We start from the raw sequence: 27,487 nt of genomic DNA on the forward strand, positions 1-27,487 counted from the left end.
TAGGAACAGACTGTTACTAACACAAGATAAAGTAGCAATTTCTCATTTCTAACCTGTACCAGTAAGAAAGACAGAAATACAGTAGAGCATTGATAATCCATACTAATTGGGATCTGGAAAAGTTCAGACTTCCGATTTGTTTGGATTTTTGAACTTATCAAAAATACTGTTCTGGAGACTAAAAAAAAAAAAAAAAAAGTTTAGTAAGTTTAGAAATTAAAAACAGTGGCCTGAAAATCAGCAGGACAACACAACATTTTGATAAAATCCAGCACCTTTTCACACAACAAAGGTACAGATACAGGTTCTCCTAAACTTTCTCTGTGTGAACCACAAATAAACGGCATCTTCGAGGACTGGGTTATTAGCTGTTTTCATAGTTTTTTTTTTTTTTTTTTAATCAAGTTTCAATGTGAACTTTAAAATTTTTTCCTTGTTGTTTTTAATATTTATTATGGTTGACTTTCCAACCTCATAAAATTTTGCTAGGAAGAGCCGCTTTCTCCCTTTGACAGTCTGTTTAAAATCTCAATCTTTGATTCACTTAAAAAGTTCTGCTTCTTTTTAAAAGATGAAGAAAATTAAAACTCTGTTCAGAATCTTTTTACTCCATATTTCACTTGCATGTATCTATCGTGTTAGTTGCAATTTCTACGTACCATGTTCTTTTATAGATGGACTGTTTTTTTTTTTACTGTTTTAGCTTTTACACCCCCCCATCAAAATGTCAGTGAACAAAAAGTTATGTTTAGTTAGTACTGTATATAAATATTAATAAAGTTATGTATGTAAGCCTAAATTTATTTTTATTTTACTAACCTGTGGATAATATTCTTCCAATTTTCAAGTATCATTTAATTTTGTTAATTGGCAAGGTAGGGGAAGGGTAAATTTGTACTTTATATTTTCATTTTTATAGCCTGTGGATAATATTCCTCCGATTTACTTACGCTTATTAGAATTGCCCGTTAACAGAATTAAAATTCAATTCGTAAACATAATCACAATAACCAGCACTTACTGTAATTATTTTATGGCACCAGAATAAAAAAAATGCTGGCTAATTCGGATTATTGAAGTTTCGAATTATTGATGCTCTACTATACCTATTACTGCAATTACTTTTGCAAGACAGGCATTAACCCCAGGGGCTCACATCTGGTGAGTATGGGCTTGGCACACCCAGGGTCCTGAAATTTATTTTTTTTGGCTGGTGCAGCATAAGCCCCAGGCTTCCTTGCACCATATAGCTAATAATAATAATTTGGAGGGAATGGTGTCATTTTTTTTTTTTTTTTTTTTGGCTGATGCTGCATAAGTTCATACACTTGCTTTCTTGCATCACTTGCCACTACTACTACTACTGTTACCAAGTAAGTTATTTAGATATAACATGTAACGAAATAACAGTTATTTACCACTACTGAATCGACTCTTGGGATCAATTTCTTCTAAAATCTATTGACATCAGAATGCTACTGATAGCAGATAAAACAACAATTTCCACCTCTAACTAAAAAAGAATCGTATATCGATAGTTGTGTCCATGGAAGTCGAATTTTCGAGGCCCGTCTTAAATGGTTCAGTTCTTTTATTACAAAGAACCGACTTGCCGTTGCTGAATCAACTCCTGGAATCGATTCAATAGTGGAAATAAAATCACTGTTGGAAACCCTATGAATAACTCCCGTGGGGCAGAATTATGAAAAATCATTCTTAAATCTTCACTGTAGATAACCTACGTAATCATTTTATAGAAAAGTGGGTTTTGTATATTTTTCTTTCTTTTTATATCTTACTTAATCTTAGCAGTACACTTCACAGCAACGGAAAGCGAAACTACAGTACGCCTAACGCAAACGAGGCGTTGCTACCGGGCCAACAAACGCGCGCGTTTGTCGGCCGAGTTACGGGGAGATACGAGTTACGATAGTAAAGGCAGCATAGAAGACACGTATCATTTGAATACCAGGTCTGTGGTATAACTTCAAAATACTGTATGTCTCTTTGTAAATGGTCAAACCTTTGATCTCTCCCCGTCAACCCCACCTTCTCCGTTGGTGTGGCCCGTTTAAACTGACGGGACTCTGACGACCGATTACTGCCGGGAAAAGCACGTCTTTAGTTGGAGGAAATGCCAACTGGGTTGGTCCAACAGTCTCAGACAGCAACCCTGTCATTGGACACCTTGTGTTTTGGTTAGTAACCAATCTACAAGTTCCTTCACTCACAAGAAAGATCAAATTGGCGATATTCTGATGCAAAAGAAAATTAAAATAGTGTTTTGACAGAGACAAAAAAGAAACTTCAGGGAACAAGAGAAACCAACAACTACATCCATATCTGCAGTAGTGTTAAAAAGGAGAACGAGCAGGAGTATCAATTATGATTCATAAATCACTTAAAGATAGAATACATAATTATATCTATTGGAGCGAAAGAATAATACAAATACCTCTAAAAATAGAAAGAGGGTATCTAACAATAATAGGAGTTATGCGTTATGCACCGGAAGTAGGTAGAGAGGAAGACCGTTCTGAATTTTACAGCCAACTTCAAAGGATGATAGAAAAGGTAAACAAGAACGACATGCTGCTCCTGCTGGGAGACATGAATGCTAGATCTAGTAGGAAACATAAAAATCCAAAATCACGTAGCTTTGGAGAAACAACCAAAAATAGAAATGGCCAAAGATACGTGATTTCTCGATCTATAATAATTTAAAAATAATGAACGCAATATTTAAACATGGTCTGCAAGAGGAACAAAATCTATTATAGATTTTGTCCTTGGCAAACAGCAAAGTAGGAAAATTCATACTCGACAAGTTTTTAGAGGATAAGAAATTGAATCAGACGACTTCTTAACTGTGACTACCCTGAGATTCCCTTCTCCACGGCTGAGACATAAAAGGGAACAACCATCTCAAGAACGTATATATAAAGTAAGCTCCCTAAATTAGGAAGAAAATCCAACAAGAAATAGATAAGTTAACAAATCATCTTGCAGGAGTAAATATAGAAGGTAACTGGGGCCACATTGGCAAAACCTGTGTTTTTAAACGGACAGGAACAAAGCAGTGAGTGGCACCTGCCAATCACTGCTTTGTTCCTGTCCGTTTGTCGAAAAATGATTAGTACCCAAGATCTGGACTTTTAACTAAACGCCAAATTACACTAAGATGATAACTGTTAATAGGTGCATGTCCAAATGCAGCAAAAATCACCCTTCTCCCTCCAAGAAACGTGTCTGTAAGTTTGCTCAGTTCAATATAGAGCCACAAAGTCTTATTATTTCAATGTTCGCTTTATGTATTCTTCAAAGTACAGCCATAATTTCTTAGGTTTGTGCAGGAAAAACTATAAATTCAGACGGACCGCGAATTTACAGTCAAACAAAAGGACTTCTCCGCAGGGGGTGGCAGAGCCGCCATTGGTATGCGCAGCGCAGTTACAACTTTGCTGACTATAATAGTGTGCGTTAAGTTCACCAAATTTCCTCACATTTACCGCAATTCCTTTTCGAGCTGCATATCTCCTTGCCCAAGCCGCTCATAATGCACTCTGAACTTTGAAGAATGAATGAAGGAGATATGAAGAATACATAAAGTATTCTTCACAATGCACTCTGAACTTTGAAGACTACATAAATAAAATACTTTATGTATTCTTCAAAGTTTAGAGTGCATTGTGAAGAATACTTTATGTATTCTTCAAAGTACAGCCATAATTTCTTAGGTTTGTGCAGGAAAAACTATAAATTCAGGTTCCCCCCCCAAATCGGACCGTGAATTTACAGTCAAACAAAACGACCCTTCTCCGCAGGGGGTGGTAGAGCCGCCATTGGTATGCGCAGCGCAGTTACAACTTTGCTGACTATAATAGTGTGCGTTAAGTTCATTAAATTTCCTCACACTTACCGCATTTTCTTCTCTGGAAAATTCCTTTTCGAGCTCCATGTCTCCTTGCCCAAGCCGCTCATAATGCACTTCAGAATGCATTGCGTTAATCAGAACGTTGAAACTGCTACAGGATTTGTGGTGGTCCTACGTGAGATTAGAACAGTATAATACAGTATTCCTTAAAATGATCCAATCTTGTTTCGTATAAAATATGTTTAAAGATAGTTTTAAATCCTTACTTTTTGCGATATTCTCAAGTCACAAAACCACTGCATTACTAATATATTATAGGCTTAAAACAAGAAATTCTAAACACTGGTCAACGCGTGTTGGAATGCAAAGTATCACAGTTGTGTGTTAAGCTTTGCAGTTAGTTCCACGTGTGTTATTCAACACACTAACGAATTTACATAACACAAAAAAAAAAAAAAAAAACAGAAGTCGGCAGTTTTTAACTGAAGATTATTTATTTTGTGTAATTCTGACAGTGATTATAAATGAAACGAGAAAATATCCTATGACGAAGTAACCTAAGTTCGTTCTGGAATCTCCTTTTAACGGAAAAACAAGTTATTTAAATAAAAATTTATGCTTAAAAAAAAACAAATAAAAAAACAAAAGTATCGGCACTGGAAACTTCACATTTTTATCCTTGTGGATACTCATATCTCACATCCTTTCACCATTACGCTTTTAAAATAAAAATAACCGGTATTTAAATTACACCAACCTGCTGTAATATAACTTCCACTTATCAATATCAAATTATGATTCATAGCTAGAGGGCGGTACAATCTGTACATTTAAACATGCTAGAAATTTCATCAACAACTTTGGTATTGTTCATGAACTGGATTCAGTCACCAAAAAAAAAAAAATAATAATAATAAAATAAAATAAATCACGTAAATATAAGATTAACACAGGATTGTCTGATTAACAACCAGTTAATCCGAAAATCCATATATCATTAACTGGCTGTTATACGCCGCTAATTTCCGTTGTAATTTTACTAGTCCATAAACTGGAAAGTTGAGGAACCAGTAATCTGGATCTAAAGTTGTTGTTGCTTTTTAGGAGTATCGGTAACTAAGGCTATGTTGTCCGTGTCTATTGTCTGTAAAGTGCGCGTGTTCTGTAATCGATTTTCTGTTTTCTGGACGAAAAACCCTAGTTTCCGGGAGAAAAAACCTTGATACCCTCGCCTGACTGAGACCGACTAACTGAGCCACGTTGTAAAAAAGACTCATAAAAGTTCGAACTCAGGTCTTTTCCACTCGGTGTGAGGAGGACGACGATCCTACCAACTGTGGGCGTATCTAAAGTGATAATTAATGAGCTGTGAATATTATATCAGGAATTCCAGATTTAAAAGCTTTTTCTCCAATCTCAGGAGTCACTTCAAAATTTTTCAGAGTCAAAATACAAAAAGACAAGGTTTTGAAGAAAAAAAACTTTTATTTTTCTATTTTAAATAAAAATAAATAAATTATAATAATTGTTGTACACCAGTAAAATTGTGAAAAGGTGAAATGCTGCAAAAAAGGTGGAATTTTTTTTTCATTTTTTAGAAAGTATTAAGTTAAGCAGTTTTAAAAAGCATTTCCCTACCAGTGCGTGACAATAATCAAAGTCAATTAATAAATTCCTATAAGAAATGCTTTTATGGAGAAACTTTTCTCTTTACTGCCGACTACAGTATTTGCACGGATGAAACTAAGAGGATGAAAATATAAATAGTCAAATCCAAAATTTTTATTCCTATATTAGCTAATTCAAATTAGCTAATTCAAATCAACTAATACCTGCAGAACATTCTTAAGTGAGAATGCCCAAACATCTTTTTCTTTCATAGCTTAATCCCATCGACTTACGCTGCAAATCAAACTGACTCAGTCGCGGTTAACCCGGAGTGTGAAATGGACTCAGAGGTCTGCAATCAACAACCAATCATCGCGACAGATGAAAATTCTGTGGAATGCAGGAAAGAAAGCCAAGGGGAAAGTGCCCTCCTTAATGATGAGCAAAACAGGTTACTGAAAAACATTGATGGCATCTGTACAGAACACAATGAAATTGTTCCACATGCAAACTACAGAATTTCTGGGAAACATTGTGTGGAAACTCACATCAATCTCTGACAGTTTGCAGAATTTATCTGAAGAGAATCGACAGTTTCGTGTATAGAATAATGACATGAAACAAGAAATAGGTCTCCTAACCAATCAAGTGCGTCAACTAGCAACCTTATTTATGCCCAATGAAACCAGTATATCCAACAACGTCCCACTCAACGTGGCTCAGGAAACCTCGGAAAACAAGCCACAAGAAATAGAATTGATACATGATTCCAACGCTAAAAGGAATTATACTCCCCAATTTATGTTTAATGAAATGCCTCATATGCCTGTCACCCTTAGCCCAATGATAGCCGTAACACAAGGAGATAAGAATCAGCTTAATAGCAGAGATGCAGGACTGAATGACTGTAACTCACCCAAACCTGCATCTAACAACACTAGGGGTAGCCACTCAAAGACCTCTCAGGTGGCCCTCTCCACAATACCAACCCAAAATACTACTAAATCTAAAAGGTGAAAGGAGACAATCCATACTAGAAAGGGTGCATCAAGACCCACATTTGCAGAAGTAGTCACCGGCAGAAAAGATGCTGAGAATAACCAAAAGATCCCGCCAGCAGGGCTCATAGGCAGCCTCTACTCCCTGGAATCTCTCACCGACCAACATGTTCACTCAAAAGAAACCCGGATGACATATTCAACATACCAGAAAATGGAACATGGAAGACAACAGGGCAATAGAGATGCCACAGAACTTTCCTCGAAGGGGATTCGTTCTAATTCGTACATCACAGCAGTTCAGACTCGTGGTCGAATCTTTATATCTCGACTGGAATCGACTACTAAACCAGACAGCATTAAGGCCATGTTTACAGAAGTACATGGGATGAATATTGATGTGAGACAGAGAAGAACCAGGTATCCAACCTACACCTCTTTCATCCTTACCTGCCACCCAGAAAAGATGCGTTATCTGAGAAATCAGATAACTTCACTGTGAACAAACTTACCATAGGAAACAAACTGTCCACATATCATTCAATACAACTCCCAGCAGATTATAATGACAATCCCCAGGGCTGCAGACCTGTGAAGAATATCCCAGCAGTGCGAACCTTAAAAAGAGACTTGCCACCTGTACGAACTCCAGTTACTATGGCTACCACCGTTCGATTCGAATTGTCTATCAAAATGCAAGGAGTATTTGTAACAAGCTAGACACTGTCGAACAGCTTCTCCTCTCTAAAACTTTGATATTCTCTGCATTGCCGAAACGTGGCTTGGGAATGGGCGGGACTCCCTTGCCTGTGCTCCTCAGGCTGGATACCAGATGCTCGGTTTTTCCAGAGAGGATCGTAGGGTGGGGAGTCGCAATATTCTATAATACCACTTCTTCTCATTTGCACATTCTGTGGTAACCCAGTCCCTTGCATTTGAAGCTGCTCAAGCTCAATGCCAACTTGATAGACACAGCAACAGTATACATCCCACCAAGCCCAAACAGTGACATCATTGATGATGTGATCCACTGGCTGGTAAATTACCTCTATGCCTCTGCTAAGCATATTATTTGTGGAAATTTTAATCTTCCACCTACTCTCACACATCTGAGTAGGAAACTCATTAGCAGTATGGATTCATTGGGTATCGGCCTACTTAATTGCCACCCCACGAGAGGATCTAATATTCTCGTCAGCACCATGCGACCTCGAAGACAGTCCACACAACCTATTTCAATCCGATCACGAACCCATTGCCATTCTCCTGCACTTAGCCGCACCCAACTTTGGTATCCAAGGCCCAAAAAATAAAAAAGACATGAGGGCACCCAAATTCATTGATCCACCACGATGTCTCGAAGCTGCATCCTCGATACCTTGGGAGGCTCTTAATAATTGTGATTTCGAGCTAGCTGTGGACCTCATGACCAGATGGATTCGAACCATTGCAAGTTATGGTGCTACAAAGACTGTTTGCTTCACTCCCCGTTCGAGAGCTTGGTGGACACCAGCACTGAACAACAGCTTTCAAGAAAAACAAATCAGCATAAGAGATGGAAAGAATCAGGCGCTATACAAGATCGTATTGCCTTCTCCAGAGCCGGCGCAGTTTTCAACCGTCAGAAAATAGTTGCAATTAAAAAGCATTTAAATGCAACCCTACGAAAAGGCAAATCGTTTAATGACTCTCAGCACACAGGAATTCCTAAAACACTGGACCTTGAACTGTGGATGGACTACATTGCACGGTTCTCAAACACTGTGGCCCCGATGCACCTAGGCAACTTACCCATCAACAACATCCCTACTGATATGCGCGCCACCGTTTGCATCACCAGGAAGCAGCTTATAACTGCTATAAATGGATTCCCACCCACTGCAACTGCAGGCCCCGATCTTATGTTACAATTCATGATTAAATGTCTTAGCTCGTTTATCATCGATCCTTTACTATCAATTTTTAACCGTGTGTTAACGCAGCACTACTTTCCCCCTCTCTGGAACAGATATGCTGTGAGGCCACACCCTAAATGCCAATCTGCAACCCTCATTAAACAGTTCAGGCCAATCTCTCATTCTTCCAGCCTCTTGAAGCTCATGGAGAAGACATTACTTTCCTCCATCACTAATCAAATCATGCCTCACAAACCCCCACAGATTCACTATGCCATTTCAGGAAGATCCATAGTCACCAATTTAACATCCATGACCAACACCATTCTCAGTGCACTAGAAGCTAAAGCAGAGCTTTCTGTCACCTACATCCACGCAGAAGCTGCCTTCGACTCCATCCCCTCACTTGTTCACCTCCTAGAAAACTACTCTACATAAAAGGTGACACTTTGTGGTTTATCACAGCCCTGCTCTCTGACAGAACCATTCTTCTTAAAGCGGATCAACACACAATCTGGAGAAAGATCACTGCGGGAGTTCCCCAAGGTGGAGTCCTCTCCGGAGCATTATTCACTGCAGTTATTATTCCGTTTGTGCAACAGAGAGAAGACATACTCTGCTATGCCGATGATATTAAGATATATACTCAGATTAATTCCGGCGAACATCTCTCAAACATCAATAAAAAGATCTGTGAAAACTTACACAACTTAGGATCCTATCTTTATCAATTTGGCCTCCTCATTAACCCTGCCAAATCAGCCCAAATTGTCTTTTCTCTGAAGCACCAACCCACTGAAATCCAAGCTTCTCTAGACGGCATTCCCTTCCCAATTGTCAAGATGCATACAAACGTGGGAGTCGTCTTCGACTATAAACTGAGCTTCAACCCCCACATTGACAAGCTCATAGCAAAATTCTGTCAAATGCGCTGGACCACAAACCAACAACTGCTCCACGTTAGGGATCTGGATGTGACTCGTCGATACATATACACTTCAGTATACTCCGTCGTACTGTATGCCTCGGAAATTTGGGGGTCCGCGGCCCCTACCAACATCAAGCGCGTGTACTCCGCCGAATACTGGCTCCTTCGTTGGATCACGCAAAAACATAGTCGTCCACCCCAGCAAAGGACAACTGCGATTCCAGATCTTGTATTTGAAAAACGCCTTGTTCTCACTGTCAAGATGACAACCGGAATGGTCTCGGAGCCAAGCATCTGGGAACTGTGTGGCTGGAGGATCCCTCTACCCGAACTGAGGTCAGCTCATAGCTCACTATAACAGACTAGCGCTCAGTGACCGCTTTTTCCACAGGGAGATGCTCCCCACAATCCTTTCAATTGACGGCGACCTCTGTAGGTTTGTGAAGGATCGGAGGTACCGAAGAGAGATCCTTAAGAGCCTAACCTTGGCCAGGCAAAGTACACATTGATAAGGGCAGCATAATAATGCCCAATATATTGTAAATAATGTTCAAAGCACGATGTCTTTATGAATGTGTTGTAAATAAAGTCAAGAATACCTTTATGAATATAAATATTAATATAACATAATGTAAATATGAATATCTTTATTATTTCGTTGTAAATACTGTCAAAAGCATATATCCTGTAAATAATCTGACACGGATTCTATTTTATTGTTGGCTCTGGGGGATGAGCCCGAACTTCGATGTGGGCCCCATCTCCCCAAGGCTATTGTCCACCAGCCAATGTAAAATCCCTGGCATTGCTGCTGTGAAGGGTCTATTGTATATACCACATTTGTATACAATAAAGATTATATATATATATATATATATATATATATATATATATATATATATACAGGGTGTTTCAGTTAAACGTTTCAGAACTTCTAAGAGGGGTAGGGTACATCCTGACAACTCGAAATCATATAGCAATGTGGGGTCGGAAATGCTTTCCTGAAGCGGTGTTGTACACAGAAGCACCATAAAGAAAAGAGACCGTAAGTGAGAAATCGTTTTAATAATACATGAAAAGAAGCAAAAGGTACATGGATTAAAGTAAGTGGTCGAAGTTTCTTCCACGGGCTACAATGCACGCCTCACATCTCCGACGCATGGACATCCGAACATTTTGGAATACTCCAGGCGAATTTCGAATTTCTTGAACAAGAACGCCAAGTTAGTAGGATGGATGATTACACGAACGCAGAGTTAGCCGATATGCATTTGGCGTACGGAGCTGCAAATTGTAGTGGGCCAGCCGCACAGCGTTTGTACGCGGAACGATATCCGACGAGGCGTATTCCCAGTCATAATTTCTTTGCAAGACTGCACCAGAGATTAGCTGAGAGAGGTTCATTTGAAAGAGCTGACAGGGACAGGGTAAGAACAGCACGGACTCCAGCCATCGAACAGAATGTGCTGCAGCATGTACAGGGGAATCCAAGAACGAGTACACGAAGTCTAGCAAACGCAGTCGGGGTTTCCCATTGCAGCGTCTGGAGGATTCTCCGACAACAAGACATGCATCCGTTTCACGAGCAGCGTGTCCAGACACAGCAACCGGAGGATTATGCACCTCGTATTGCTTTCGCACAGTGGTACCTTGGAAAATGTGCTACAAATCCCTTTTTTCCTGCTGAAGTGTTGTTTTCCGATGAGACATCCTTCACAAGGGAAGGAATTTTCAACACGCATAACGACCATATCTGGGCGGTCGAGAACCCGCATGCAATACGACGTCGGGCAGCACAGATTCGATTTTCGGTCAATGTATGGGCCGGTATTATGGGAGATCACCTCATCGGACCTTACCTGTTACCGTGTCGTCTAACCGGACCTATCTACTTGATCTTTCTGCAGCAAGTATTGCCACAACTTTTGAGAGATGAACAGATTTCTGCATCGACGCAACAGACAATGTGGTTCCAACACGATGGAGCCCCTGCCCATTATAGCGGAGATGTTCGTAACTACCTGGATGTCACATTTGGTCAACAGTGGATCGGACGTGGTGGTCCCGTGCGTTGGCCTGCTCGGTCACCCGACCTATCATGTCTTGATTTTTATTTCTGGGGTCATATGAAATCGCTAGTTTATGACACCCCTGTTGACAATGCTGAGGAGCTGGTTGCAAGAATCGCAGTAGCTGCCGAAGAAATTCGAAATTCGCCTGGAGTATTCCAGAATGTTCGGATGTCCATGCGTCGGAGATGTGAGGCGTGCATTGTAGCCCGTGGAAGAAACTTCGAACACTTACTTTAATCCATGTACCTTTTGCTTCTTTTCATGTATTATTAAAACGATTTCTCACTTACGGTCTCTTTTCTTTATGGTGCTTCTGTGTACAACACCGCTTCAGGAAAGCATTTCCGACCCCACATTGCTATATGATTTCGAGTTGTCAGGATGTACCCTACCCCTCTTAGAAGTTCTGAAACGTTTAACTGAAACACCCTGTATATATATATATATTTGTTTTTTTTTTTTTTTTTGTGGATCAGCTTTTTTTAAAGTCATTCAACACGTTTGCTTTTTATCTTGGGACAAATCCTTCTTCCTTCTTCCTTCTAACCCACCGCGCGGATAGCACAGTGGTTATATTCACTTTCCCACACTGGGTAGAAAACGGTCGAGTTCAAATCCCGTCAATTAACTTTTTATTGCTCCGCGGCTAAGTTAGTCGGTCTCAGACGTGAACAGCGAGGTTGTTGTTGTAATAGGATTTTAGGAGCATCAGCAACTAAGAGCATATTGCTTCGGATATACTATCTGTAAATTACAAGTGTTCTGTGGTCGATTTTGCGTTTGCTGGACGAAAAACCCGAGTTTCAGAGAGAAAATAAACCATGCTACCCTCGCCTAAGACAGACTAATTTACCCACGTTGCTCGAGACGGTACTCGAGCTCGTCTTTCCAACCCGGTGTGGGTAAGACGGCGATTCTACCAATTGTGCTACCAAAGAGGGCATATAGGTAGAGAGTCCAGTGGCGTAGCTACCATGTAGGCAGGCAAGGCAATTTCCTCCGGGCCCTTTAGGGGCCCGGCGTCTTTGGCTGTCTCCTGTTTTGGCAATTTTCATTAAGGGTAGCTAAGCTACTGGGATGGTCTATAGTCTCTCATTCATCACCTAAGTTGCTGATGTGCCTTTTAAACCCAATGACAACAATCATCATCCCTTCTCTTGAGTGATCAATCAATACCACATCATCAACAAACATCATACGCTATGCAGTATCCCGTGTGTGTGTGTGTGTGTGTGTGTGTGTGTGTGTGTGTGTGTGTGTGTGTGTGTGTGTGCAATAGTATATTGTGCCTACAATTGAATTGGGTGTATGAAGAAGAAAAATATACATTGTGTATGTGTACTCGGCATGCACACAATATATTTGTGTGGAAGTTAAATTAAACTTCTTTAGAATCTTTTGAAACGTTTATTATTTAATGTTACATTGTTTTAATAATTTACGATTGTTTTAGAAGTTTAGATATCTTTTTACAGGCTTAGATCGTTCCTTTATACTCAATGGAGGTGGTTTCGACGGTCGCATTGCACATATACGTGCTCCATACGCCTTACAACTCTTACTATTAGTCTTCGGCATGTTGAATTATAAATTTTTTTTTCGTCGAAATTTTTATGAAATATGGTTGAGAATGAAGAAAGAAATATTTTGTTTTTTAAATTTTCAAAATCGGACTGCTAGAAGTTGAGATATAGCGATTTGAAACGTAAACGCGACACAGTGCCAGTTACACCGTGGTCTTTATTTGAACCCTATCGAGCATCTGTGGGATGTATTGGATCTTAGGGTACGTGCACGACGACATCGCCCAAAGAACAAAGCCGAACTAGTGGCTGCTTTAAAGACCGAGTGGAGGAACATATCACCTGATATTTATAAAAAGCTGCTGGTTGAGAGTATGCCGCGAAGATTGGTTCCAGCCCAAAATATTAAATGACACAATAAAAGCTCCTTTTCTGTCTAAAGGGGAGTGTCCGGATATTAATGATAGGACAGTGTATTCTCCTGCCCAAAAAAAAGGTAAGGGGATGAAAATCGCCAGTTTTCTGAGATCGCATTCCCACCCAATGAGGATTTAGGTCTGGGGGGGACACGCAGTGGTGAGCTGTGAATATTATTATTATTAGCCATATGGTGCAAGAAAACCTGAGGCTTTTGCTGCACTAGCCAAAAAATTTTTTTGAATTACCCTGAGAGAGAGAGAGAGAGAGAGAGAGAGAGAGAGAGAGAGAGTCAGATATAGAAGGGATTTACAAGAAAGAGAAGAATGATGATATCCAGCTCAGGACCCTGGGTATGCCAAGCCCATACTTTTAACAATGGGATCGAAGTTTTGCCGATTTATTATTCTCCTTTTTTTAACAACTGAGAAAATATAATACATACATTTTTTTCATAATAAAATTTTAATATTGCGAATAAAAAATAACACGAACTATTTCACATATCACAAATAGCATAAAAAACTATCGCAAAACATTCTAGAATATAGAACGAAATATAACAAATTCTTTTTATTGTTATAATATTATTCATTACGCTGAAAGCTTGCTCAGCTTCATGGCTGCAAATCGCAATGGTTTCAAGGATATTTCTCGCCTTTTTAGTCACTGCCCAAGAAAACTTGAAATGTCCTGAAATCTTACAGCTCATATATGAAAGAGGTTTCCCATTGGTAGAGGTTTCCCCCAAATTTGACAACAATCCTAAAAAAAAATTACATGACATTACCAATGACGAGTTGTGAAGTTCAAAGAAAATTTTCTGTTATCAATAATAAAAAACAAATTTCGACCAACCATACTAGAGGAAAGACTAAATTACCTCTCTATTCTCGCTATGGAGAAAATGAGAAAATCATTGTCATATGGAGAGGCCATCAAAGAGTGTGCAACCAAAAAATGTAGGAGAAAAGTATTATAGAGGTGGTTAATTAATAAAAATGTTGTTTTTCTGGATTTTGTGATGTTTGTTGTTGTTGCTGAAGCTTATGATGCACACCCTATGATGCCAAGTGACGCACACTCGATTCGGGCCACAAAACAGAAAACCCAAGTGCAAACTACTCTGGTTAAAAAGGACATTGTTTTATTAGGAGACTCCATTGTCAGGGAAACGGGGAATATTTTTTGTAATAAGGATAGGTGGAGTAGAACCAGGGTATGTCCGTCGGGAGCAACTATTAATGATGTCACCAACAGATTGTCAGATTTTAAGGGGGTAAAGAAAATATTATTATTCATGTAGGGACTAATGACATTAAACTTTCACGATCTGACGATTTGTTGGAAAAATACAGGCCCATGCTGAGGAAATGCCGCGAGCTAGGCCACAATGTCTATGTGTCTGCAATTCTGCCCAGACACGATAGGAGGGATTATATGTTAAGAGCCTTGTGGATTAACTCAAGACTTGAAGGACTCTGCAAGGCTTTAGGGGGGGGAATTTCTATCAGCATGGCCCACACTTGTAGGATGGAATTTGTTTTGTAGAGACGGGATACCTTAAACAAAGGTGGTGCAAAAGTTTTTGCCAGTATTATTGAGGATACTTTAAAGGTTCAGGGAAACTGCTAGTTAGGGAGGGGATGTGGGTAATACTGACACGCGTTTATCGGATAATATTGGTCCAAGTAACTCTTGCACATACCTCAAGAGTTCATCAGTTACCCCAAGTGGACATATTATCTAGATGTTCTGGGGGCAAAACGTTTCAAGTGAGCGGGTAGCTAATGAAAGGGGAGAGAGCCTAAAAAACTTCAAGGGTTGTTAAATATACAATAACAGTGTCTTAATTGTTTATATAGTAATGTTAGAAGTGTCGTCAATAAAATGAGCGAATTCGAACTGCTGGTTAAAAGAAGTAACGCGGACATAATAGGGCTTAACGGAGACGTGGTGCCACCTGGAAATTGGGGATGATGAGTTTAAGTACGGCTTGTATAATGTATTTAGGAAGGATAGGGTAGATAGAAGGGGTGGTGGGGTAATGCTTCTTATCAGAAGCAGCCTGAGTGCGACGATAGCTTTCCCGTATTCAGACGTTTCACATGCTAGTACAGAATCTGTATTTCTAGAATAAGTATGTATACAAAAAAACTATTTCTCTCTCCAGTCCTTACTGAACGCCTGCACAACAGTAGGTGGAGTGGTAGGTGGAGCTATTTCTTGTCTATAGCAACTGCTCTGCTCCTCATGATCTTGTGTGTTTTTATGTTAATTCAGCATCCGGTTCGCTGCGAAGACGAATAATTCTTAAAGAAGAATAATTACTTGGGTAACCTTGCATTTTTTTAAGAGTCTTCGAAATAGTATAACGCAATACTATAATTGCTGATGTGTTCATAATTACAGATAATTACTGAATATCGTTACGACATAGGTTTGTTTATAAGTCTTGAAGTCGCTTAATGATTCTTTCAAGGGCAGTTGTCCACACGAAAATACTGCGCAAAAACAAAAGACATAATGTAATTTCTCTTATGTAACTTTCCTTATATAACGTTTCTTATAACTTCGATTCATGAGAACAATGATAGAATCATACGCTGCAATACGCGTAACAAAGGAATTTCGTTTCATTGTTACGCGTATTGCAGTGTAACAATGATATTGGTTACTCTTCTGATACCGATATTGGTAACTAGAAAAGAAGATTAATTAACGTAATTCAAATCAAAATAAAATATATATAAAAAGTTACTAACGCAATGAAGTTCGGTATTATAATTTTAAAAAAAAAGTTGGCGCCAGTTGACAGGCGGTGATAAGCGCTTTGCAACATTATCTTCTTATCAATTAATTACTAAGATTACTTTAAATAACACTTAATAAACTCTATAGTGTTGCGTTCTCTAAACTTAGCCGTTCAGTTTAATTACAACTGTATAATATTTATTTCTTTTTTCCCGTGTACTTTTTTTTCTCTCTCACTCTCTCTCTCTCTATATATATATATATATTTATTTATGTATCCTTCGCAAGCTCTACCACAGTGACGAATCAAATAAATACATGGGAAGGTAGATGGACTGCCTAAAGTTAAAAATACTGCATTAAAATTACATTTATATCTATGAATTCCTTTTTCCATAAAAAAAAAAAATGTAGGAAATAAAGGAACAATAATTGCAGGATTTCGATCTGCTCGATTTTAATGAAATTTGAGATGGTTCCACAAATCTTTTTATATGAATCAAATATAAAATTTCACGAAAATCAGTCCATGGGAGCCAACGGATCTTTCCACGACATCTTTGGGATGCTGTGGAACACTTTCGTGAACTGGTGGACTCAATGCCTCGCTGTTTGACTGCCCTTATCCGGGCGAAAGGTGGGCCTACTCGTTACTAGGTAGGTATACCCTGATTTATGTCCACTCTGTAAGTTTTCAATGTTATATCAGGGAGTTTATTATATATGCGACATAACTAGATTATATATTTTAGTGTACCATACTGATATGTAAATAAGTTGTATTCTGTAAAAGGGCATGGACCTGTAAGGTGGAAAAATAAAAAATAAATAAATTATCGTGTATCATTTTTTTTTTTTTTCATATAGGTTTAATTAATCCTTTTAATCTGTGAAAGCTGATAATGTTTGTAGGGGTCGCCAGTTTTACATGTCTGGTATAAAATATAGTAAATATCTTATGTTTATATTCCAAGATGGCTATATAGGCTTCATTGTCATATTTAGCGATCAAGTTAAATTAACCCAGTGCCGGATTAAGGTACGGGCTAGCAAGGTCCTTGCTCGGGGCGCTATTCTTTATGGGGCGCCAAAAACAAAAGAACAATGAGGCAAAAAAAAAAAAAAAAAAAAATCCACTGGTGTGAAAAATTTAAGGACCAGTCAGGTTTCCACCTACAGTTTCTCATAGGAGTGGCCTGGATATGGAACCAAAGAAACATCGTGAGATACAGAAATTATGAAGAAAACAACACCGACACAACAACGGAAACAAAACGGTACTTTATTCAAAGAGGGATTTTATTCAAAAATGGCAACATAGCACTGGCTGCCATGATACAGATGCATCACCCACAGATGGAACAAAGCATTAGCATTAGCATTAGCATTAGTAGAGGCATTTGATGCAAGAAAGCAAGCTTATTCAGCATCAGCCAAAAAAAAAAAAAAAACCCACTTCCACTTCACCCCTCTGTTCGTTCAAAATACCTGTCCAGCTGAGCCTTAAACTTATTTAGGCTATCAACCTCCACCACAAGGGATGGCAGTCTGTTCCACCAACCAACCACCCGCTGGCTAAAGGCAAATTTCCGCACGTCTATCCTACATCTGTCTTTCCTCAATTTGAATTTATGCCCTCTCAGGTGATTTTTCTGAGCTAGAGGAAGAATCCCATCAGCATTGAGCATGCTTAAACCATTCAAGGCTTTATACACCTCTATCAGATCACCTCGCTGGTGCCTAGTCTCCAGACACTGTAATTTGCAAAACTTAAGCCTTTCTTCGTAAGAGCACCCCTTTGTTCCATTCACTAATCTTGTTGCCCTTCTCTGTACTCGTTCCAGCAGCTCTACATCCTTCTTGAAATGAGGCCTCCAGACCTGTATACAGTACTCTAGGTGTGGCCTGACCATTGCCTTATACAATGGAATAATCACCTCCTTATCCCTGCTGGAAAAAAGGGAAGAGGTGGTCTTTAGTAGGAGATATGGCCACCCCTAATGTCGATGCAGGCTTTGCACCGCCTGTCCATACTTAGAACAATGTTGTTGATAAGTTCTTGCAGTAACATCATCCATTCCTCTGTCAGTACCAACTTCAGCTGGTGAGCATTGTCTGGTGGATATGAATGTGCCGCTAGGCGTCTCCCCAGAGCGTCCCATATGTGTTCGATGGGATTTAGATCGCTGGAACGAGCAGGCCAATCCTTACGAACAATGTCCTCACTTTCCAAAAGCATATCAACAGCTGCAGTGCGATGAGATGTGGCGTTATCATCTATAAACATGAACTCCGGGTAAATGGCACCTCGGAACAGACACACATGGGGAAGGATTACCTCGGTACAGTAGCGTGCACCGGTTACAGTACCGTCTTCCAGTATCTGGAGTTGTGTACGTCCATCCATGATAACGCCTCCCCAGACGAAAACACCTGGACCGCCATATCGATCCCTTTCAGTGATGTTTGCGGGGTGATACCGTGTGCCAACCTCTCGCCAGATTAGCTGACGTCCAGAATCGCTGCTGAGACTGAATCTACTCTCATCAGTAAAGAGTACCTCAAGTAAAGATTTTGTGGCTGTAACCTTTAGAAATAGTGTTGGTATAAGTTTTGCACACCAGTGTATATTCTTAGTAAAGGGCGCCTGAAAATCATTCTGAACGGGGTGCCGAAATATCGTAGTCCGGCATTGAATGAACCGCAAGGTAGACAGAATTTTAATTAGAAATTTTACTAATTAATTTATGATGTCATATTTATTTTGTATATTTGACTATGATGTCGAGGTTAGATCAGCTTGTCCAAGGCCGACGATGGTCTGCCACTAACGTGCGCATCCAAAATCCAAAGTACTCATTTGTACAGGAAAAAAATCCATCAAGCTGAAAACGTACCTTTATGAATAAGATAATTTCTATACTTACTTCCCTTTCGTTCCATTGGAATAGCTTTCCACAAGCAAGACACTTGATCTCCATCTCTGGACATTCATAATTTATGTGCTCCTTGAGATATTTATGACACATTTTTACACCTCAGTATTGGCATCTGACCGCTACCAAATCACTCCAAGGTTGGGGGGGAGGGAATAGAGAGAGAGAGTACAATTTCACAAAAAAACAGAATATACAATTGCACAATTAAATGATGTTATCTCAAGAATGATAAATACGGTATTGAGATGACAAAGAAAAAGAAGAATATTTGAAAATATACATGCCAAAACACAAATTGCAAAAATCGTTGAACATACCACTCTCTCCAAATAACCAGACGTGCCTCCAACTCTGGTGATACAAGTTTGATCGGCTGTTTGAAAATATCAACAGAACACCACAATTATTAGCAAACAGACTTGATTGGTCCTCCTGGTTAGGTATCGTATTAGTCATTTGCCATTGCTTGTTATTGCAATATTCGAAAGTCAACCGCAGCTGACATCGTGCAAAGATCAAAAGGTCAAAGAACGAACGTGATAAGGGTGGGAAAAAATTCAGGGAGGCCAAAGAATGCTTACGGGAAGAATAGGAAACACTGGAAAGCGTAATGACATCGTTTTGACAATTGGCATTCAAAAATGAGTGAAAAAACAATTTGTGTTCAGTTGAACCATTTCGGTTTTCAAAAAATATTTATTTTTCAAAAGAGAATGGACCTGTGGCACATAGTTTGCAAAAGAAGAACACAGTGAATACGGTAACTAAATTAATTTTAAGGTAAAGGAGCTTTCGGGGTAACGAACCCCTTCTTCAGCAAGTAAACATAACATAAAACGTTAGGGATGGAATAAACTAAATAAGCAGTGCGTGCTCAGATTGCTGGGAGAGGGTGCACATGAACGTAAGAGTGTTCAATCACTTACTATGTCAGATCAGGCGATTGTTGCTGGTACCCGGCGCGCATATGGGATGACTTCCTGATGATGAAATCTGTGGCTTGGAAGAGTCTGTTCTAAATCTAGATAAAAAATGGCGAGAAAAGATTATCTTCAGAAGCTAAAACTTCCAAGATGAAAACTTACACTTTCGTATCAGTCTTCTTCAGAGGAAGATACTAAAGCGAAGAACATTCTTACATTTCAGCTGCGCAATCCACCTGCAAAAGTGTATGGAAACTATTCCAGTCAAGATACACATTATACGTGTAGTTTGCGATTCAGTGGGATACAAATGATAAAATGCAAGAAATGAAAAGTAGAAGAAAGAAGAAATTAAAAATGGAAAGCTGATGCGAAGCAACCTTATCCATATATTCAAAGGACTTTTCATGATTTTACGAAAAGAAATTGTAAGTTTGCTATATTTTTCAACAAACAGCTGGATCACATCACTACTAACTGAAACATGGGTTTGTTAAGGGGAAGTCTTGTCTGACCAATTTGATTGGATACTATGATGTGGTCACAAAGGAACTGATGCAAAGAATAATTTTCATATCATATACTTGGATCTTCGAAAGGCTTTTGATACTGTTGCACATGGAAGACTGCTGCACAAATTCGAGCAGTGTGGCATTGGAGGCAAATTGCTGCTATGCATAAAGGGATGGTTGAGTGGGAGAAGACAGAGAGTGGTGATCAATCGGCACTACTCTTCGTGGATTAATGTTATTAGTGGAGTCCCCCAGAGTTCAGTGTTGGGTTCATTGTTGTTTTCTATATTTATGAATGATATTGATGATGGTATATCGCCTTAATGTCTAAGTTTGCAGACGATACGAATGTTTGGTAGGGTTGTTAATGACACCAATGACAGTACGCTACTGCAACATGATCTACAAAAGTTGAGTAGATGGGCTGAGAGGTGGCAACTGAAGTTTAACATTGATAAATGTAAAGTACTGCATATGGGAAACAGTAACCCCAGAGTAACGTATCAACTGTGTGGTACTACACTGACGGTGGTAGAGACCGAAAAGGACCTGGGGGTAATTGTGCAGTCAGATATGCAGTTTTCTGAGCAGTGCAGACGACGGTCTGCAAGAGTAGCTCATGGTGTATTGTAAATGATATACAGGAATTCTTCTAGCAGGGACAGGGAGGTGATTATCCCCTTGTATAAGGCAATGGTCAGGCCACACCTTGAGTACTATACGTACTGTATACAGGTCTGGAGGCCTCATTTCAAGAAGGATGTAGAGCTGCTGGAACGAGTACAGAGAAGGGCAACAAGATTAGTGAATGGAACGAAAAATTGCTCTTATGATGAAAGGTTTAAGTTTTGCAAATTACAGTGTCTGGACACTAGGCACCTGCGAGGCGTCTAGTCTCCAGACACTGTAATTTGCAAAGGCCTTATGCACCTCAATCAAATCACCTCGATTTGATTGAGGTGTATAAGGCCTTGAATGGTTTCAGCATGCTCAATGCTGATGGGATTCTTCCTCTTGCTCAGAATAATCGCCTGAGAGGGCGATTATTCTCAGAAATAAATTCAAATTGAGGAAAGAAAGTTATAGAATTGATGTCCGGAAGTTTGTCTTTAGCCAGCGGGTGGTTGATTGCTGGAACAAACTTCCATCTATCGTTGTAGAAGTTAACAGCTTAAGCAGATTCAAGGCAGAACTAGACAAAAATTTGGAGCGAATGGATGAATGAAATGAGAAGGGTGTTTTTTTTGTTGACGTTGTATTAGCTTGCTTTCTTGCATCATATGTCTTCCCTAATGCTAACCTTCCCGAAAATTACAGTCTACAGAAGTTCAAGTATAAACCCCAGGGGCTTCACATCTGGTGAGCATGGGCTTGGCAAACCCAGTTGAGCTGGATATCATCATTCTTCTCCTTCTTGGTGATTCCCTCCTCTCTCTCTCTCTCTCTCTCTCTCTCTCTCTCTCTCTCTCTCTCTCTCTCTCTCTCTCTCTCTCTCTCTCTCAGGGAAATTGAAAAATTTTTGGCTAGTGCAGCATAAGCCTCAGGTTTCCTTGCACCATATAGCTAATAATAATAATGGTCGCCATCCAAGACCAAGTAATCAACACCAGGAACTATACAAAATACATCGCCAAGGAGCCCGGAGTGTTCGATGACACATGTCGACGATGCCACCTGGCGTCATAAACGATCCAACACATCACCGCGGGATGCAAGGTGATGAGTACACTCATAGACACGACCAGATAGCCAGGATAATACATCAGAAGGTAGTTAGGAAATACCAGTTGATCGAAGAAAGTGTACCATAATACAAGTACGAACCCCAGGCAGTACTAGAGACCCAACCCACAAGCTGTACTTGTTCCGCGCCATAATAACGGAGAGGATAATCCCGACAACAGACCAGACGTAACCCTTGTGGACAAGAAGAAAAAGGCTACCTATCTGATTGACATAGCGGTACCCAACACTGGCAACCTGCAGAAAACCCATGGGGAAAAAATCAGGAAGTACACGAACCTAAGACAGAAGATTAGCATTAGCATTAGTAGAGGCATATGATGCAAGAAAGCAAGCTTATTCAGCATCAGCCAAAAAAAAAAAAAAAAAACCCTCTCCCATTTCACCCCTCCGTTCGTTCGAAATACCTGTCCAGTTGAGCTTTAAATTTGTTTAGGCTATCAACTTCAACAACAAGTGATGGAAGTCGGTTCCACCAACCAACCACCCGCTGGCCAAAGGCAAATTTCCGCACATCTATCCGACATCCGTCCTTCCTCAATTTGAATTTATGCCCTCTGAGGTGATTATTCTGAGAAAGATGAAGAATCCCATTGGCATTGAGCATGCTCAAACCATTCAAAGCCTTATACACCTCTATCAGATCACCTCGCCGGTGCCTAGTCTCCAGACTCTGTAATTTGCAAAACTTAAGCCTTTCTTCGTAAGAGCAACCCTTTGTTCCATTTACTAATCTTGTTGCCCTTCTCTGTACCCGTTCCAGCAGCTCTACATCCTTCTTGAAATGAGGCCTCCAGACCTGTATACAGTACTCAAGATGTGGCCTAACCATTGCCTTATACAAGGGAATAAACACCTCCTTATCCCTGCTAGAAAAATTCCTGTATATCATTGACAAGACACCATGAGCTACTCTTGCAGCTCGTCTGCACTGCTCAGAGAACTTCATATCTGCCTGCACAATTACCCCCAGGTCCTTTTCATTCTCCACCACTGTCAGTGTAGTACCGCAGAGTTGATACATTGCTCTGGGGTTACTGTTACCCATATGTAGTACTTTACATTTGTCAATGTTAAACTTCATTTGCCACCTCTCAGCCCATCTGTTCAACCTTTCCAGATCCTGTTGCAGCAGCATAGCGTCAGTAGTGTCCTTAACGACCCTGCCAACCTTTGTATCATCTGCAAACTTAGACATTAAACTTGATATCCCATCATCAATATCATTCATAAACACCGAAAACAACAATGGACCCAACACTGAACCTTGAGGAACTCCACTAATAACATTAGTCCACGTTGAGCAGTGTCCATTGATTACCACTCTCTGTCTTCTGCCGCTCAACCATCCCCTTATCCATAGCAGCAATTTGCCTCCAATGCCACACTGCTCCAATTTGTGCAGCAGTCTTCCATGTGCAACAGTATCAAAAGCCTTTCTAAGATCCAAATATATAATATCAAAGTTATTCCCTGCATCCAGTTCTTTTGTGACTACATCATAGTATCCAATCAAATTGGTCAGGCAAGACCTGCCCTTAACAAAACCAGATCAAAGAGATGTGGCATATGCAACATGTAACGACCATCCCGATCGTCGTGTCAACCACCGGTATGGTGCCAAATATCCTACATAACAGCCTAGCAGCATTAGGTCTCCCATCAAACACCTACAAGGAACCCCAGAAAGTAGCAATCCTGAACACCTGTAGGACAGTCAGAGAGTTCCTCGACCAACAGTAACACCAGATATAACAACAACTACCCTGTGTACTTGATAGCAATACCCGTCACGAGGTGGAACCCTCAATCAGGGAGAAATAATATAAGCGCAATAATAATACAATACAATTTATTTTCATCAAAAGAATTTGTTTACAATAAATGAACTTCTTAAGAAAAGTAAATTTCTTGACATCAAGTTGTAATTCTTCATATACAGCAGTTTTCCATACAAATTTGTTATCTAACAGAAAAGATAACGAAATCACAACACATAGTACATTCCACACTGCAAACAGAGATAGTAATTTATTTGCATAGCAATTCTAATCTGCTGTATCATCGAGTATCAAAAATTTTCTTATTAGGAATTTTAATTTGGAGATAGGATAAATTCTCCTGAGCCTGAAATCGACACAACAAGGAGAAAACTTTCTATAGAAAAAGTTCGCCAAGCATTGCAGACAGGGTTTAGAAGCAAGGGCCATGGTGTCCTATCGACGATTTATCGAACATTTGCTAGTAGAGGTAAGGACGTCATAATCCCATTATATGAGGCTTTTGTTAGACAACACTTGGAATACTCGGTTCAGGAATGGAGACCACACCTAAAAAAAGGACATCGAGCTTCTTGAAAGGGTCCAAAGACAGGTAAATCGCCTGGTGAGATCGGCAAAAGGGTGCCCATATGAGGAAAGACTTCGAGCATGAGGAAATTTTCACGGTTATAAATGATTCTAGAAATAGGAGCCATAAATTCAAGTTAATGTTCCAACAGAGATTAGAAGTTAGAGTTTTCCCTAATAGAGATATGCGATCTTGTCTAGAAATCTGAGTGTTATCGAAGATAAGCATAGGAACAGAAGAACCCATTTTAAAAGATATAAGGCAGGACTGAGTTTCAGGATTGAAATCAACTAAGATCTTTGCCCCACTGAAAAATTACCTACAGAACAGCATTTAAGGAATTGGTAGTGGATATTCGAGAAGCTGAAGCTGTTTGTGCATGCAAGGTTTCTCAAAGTGGAAGGTGCAATGTGCTATCATCAGTAAAACTGCAGATTGGATCTCCAGTCAATGGCAGGTCGTTAATATACAAGAAGTGGGAGAAAGATCTGAACCTTGGGGAATATTAACATAAGATGGAAGTTTATATAGACGTCTCTGTTATGCCAAAACATTAGCGGAGAAGTTAGAACGCAGAGAGCCATCTACCATCACCTGCAGTAAGTAGTCAGAGAAAAACTGAATACTCAATTACAAAAAACAGTCGGAAAACCATAAGATAGAAGTTTATTTAGACGTTTATGTTATGCCAAAAACATCAAGAGCAAGTGCTTGAGTTTCATCAATTTTTTCACTTGAATTTGTTCACAGAGGGGTAACATATACCAGTACCTATACCCCCAATGGATCAACAATAACGGAATCCATACTGGCGATCACTGATCAGATGTAAGATTTCTAGATGGTTTAGGAGTTGGCAATTAATTGTTTCTCCGTTACTTTAGAAAGAGTAGAATTAAGTGCAATGGGATAATAATCGGATGGAAGGAATGCCACCTGTTTTAGGAACTGGCTGGATATGAGCAAATTTCCAAGCAGAAGGGAAAATACCGGTGAAATAAGAAAGCGTAAAAAAGGTGGCACAGAATAGGGATATGCTCAGAAGCAGAGATATTGAGAACAAGTGAAATACCATCAGGACCTGAGCTTTTTTGGCATCAAGACTGTTCAAAATTCTTCTATCCTTTTTGACAGCAGACCATAGGAGGCATTGGAGTGTACTGGAAATGGTAGGAGGTGGTTTACCAAGATCATAAATACACAAGATAGAAAAAAATGTAGGTTGTTGAGTTTCATCAATTTTTTTACTTGAATTTTTTCACAGAGGGGTAACATATACCAGTACCAGTAACAGGTCTGATGAAAGACATGCTAGCATCCTACTCAGTTATCTTTAACTGAGGTGTCAATAGAACCATCCGGTTTTAACAGAGGTGGAAACTGAGATGGGCAAAAGTTGTGGCCAATAGAGTTGGCAAGAAACCCAAATGTCTGACTACCATTTGGACAAGAAGCATATTTCTACTCTTAGCCTGTCTGTTTAAAATCTATTTTTCACTGATTAATAACTGCTTTACAACTGTTGTTAACTTTGCTGTAGGCAGAAAGCAAGACAATTACAATATTCTTCTCTTGAGCAGCTTTAACACATTTATTGGAATACCAAAATTTAGTAAAGGAGGAGATTTAAGGTGCAGTGTGGAGTAAAGGATTTTATCCCTACAAGAATGATTTCACTGACACACTCTGAGAAAATGTTGAAGTCAGATTGAAAACAGTAATCCAACCAAGGAACAGAAAAGAAATCTCGCAGATCATCCTAGTTTTTATTCCTATAATGCCAAAAAACACACAAAGGGTTGAGAAATGGCCATGAGAGAAAGGCTCCACAGGAGAAGAGACCATCAACATTTTGTGATTTGAGGTATCTAGAGAACCACCCACCTCGGCTGTGTATTTGGAAGTGTTGTTTATGAGAAAAAGATCTAGTGTTGGCTGTGTGGTTAAGATTGTCTGGTATTCTGTAGGCTAATGAAAAATCTGTGCAATGTCCTTAGTAATTGTAAAAGCCCCAGCATGTCACTAGCTGGGTCCATGTGACTAGAAAATGGAAGCCAGCTGGAGCTGTGAACATCAAAATCACCAAGGAAAATTATCTCGGTTAGGAAAGCTGGACTGGAAATTAAGTTTCAAAGAGAGGAAGTCAGAGTTCCAAGTGATTAGTGGTGTTGGGTGAACAATAGAGGTAACAAATGAATTTGTCAGAATGGGGTAGAGAGATTTTAAGCCAAATATATATATATATATATATATATAACACTTAAATAGAGGATGTGACAGAATATTTGCTGATGCTATTGAGGCAATGCTAGATGGGGTGAAAAACTGATAGTTTATTACAGGTACTGGCAATTGATGCAAACTTACATGGAATTAGCCATATAAAAAAAAATCCTACTGTCTTACCTGTACATATTTTCTAACAATTTGCCTAATTCCTCCTTAAATTTATTCAAACTACTCACTCCTATCCACTAGATGGTAGTTCCTGCGATCAATCGCTCTGGCTGGAAAGCAAATTTTCACAAATCTGCCCTGAAACCATTGTTTTGAAATACAAATTTATGTTCCCTTTAAATATATTATTCAAATTCTACAAAATGGTACTAATAATATTAAGGGGGATACAAAGACAGTTTAATTTGCAACCAAAAAAAAAAAAAAATGTCAGAATTGACACTTGTAATGACTTTGAAACATGGCAACCTGGAAAGCAAGATGTGGGAGATTACAAAGCCTGTTCGTATGGATTGGCCTGCCCGGCAGAAACGGGCAGGCCAATCCATACGAACTATGTCCTCGCTTTTCAAAAGCATATCAACAGCTGCAGTGCAATGGGGTGTGGCGTTATCACCCATAAACACGAATTTGGCACCTCGGAACAGATGCACATGGGGAAGGATTACCTCAGTACAGTAGCGAGCACCGGTTACAGTACCGCCTTCCAGTTGT

General features: G+C 39.6%; 1 protein-coding gene across 1 annotated transcript in view; it reads right to left on the reverse strand.

The window, feature by feature from the left end:
* LOC150079973 (uncharacterized) overlaps positions 1-27,487 on the reverse strand; it is a 104,431-nt gene that overhangs the window by 13,661 nt on the left and 63,283 nt on the right. Inside the window, exon 8 of the mRNA XM_090383299.1 lies at positions 3,920-4,045. Within this exon, the coding sequence (XP_090239425.1) occupies positions 3,920-4,045 (126 nt within the window). The remainder of the gene's footprint in view (positions 1-3,919; positions 4,046-27,487) is intronic.

This window comes from Mastigoproctus giganteus, chromosome 10 (assembly GCF_048544385.1).
Source record: "Mastigoproctus giganteus isolate SK-2022 chromosome 10, ASM4854438v1, whole genome shotgun sequence".
Taxonomy (NCBI): Eukaryota; Metazoa; Arthropoda; class Arachnida; order Uropygi; family Thelyphonidae; genus Mastigoproctus; species Mastigoproctus giganteus.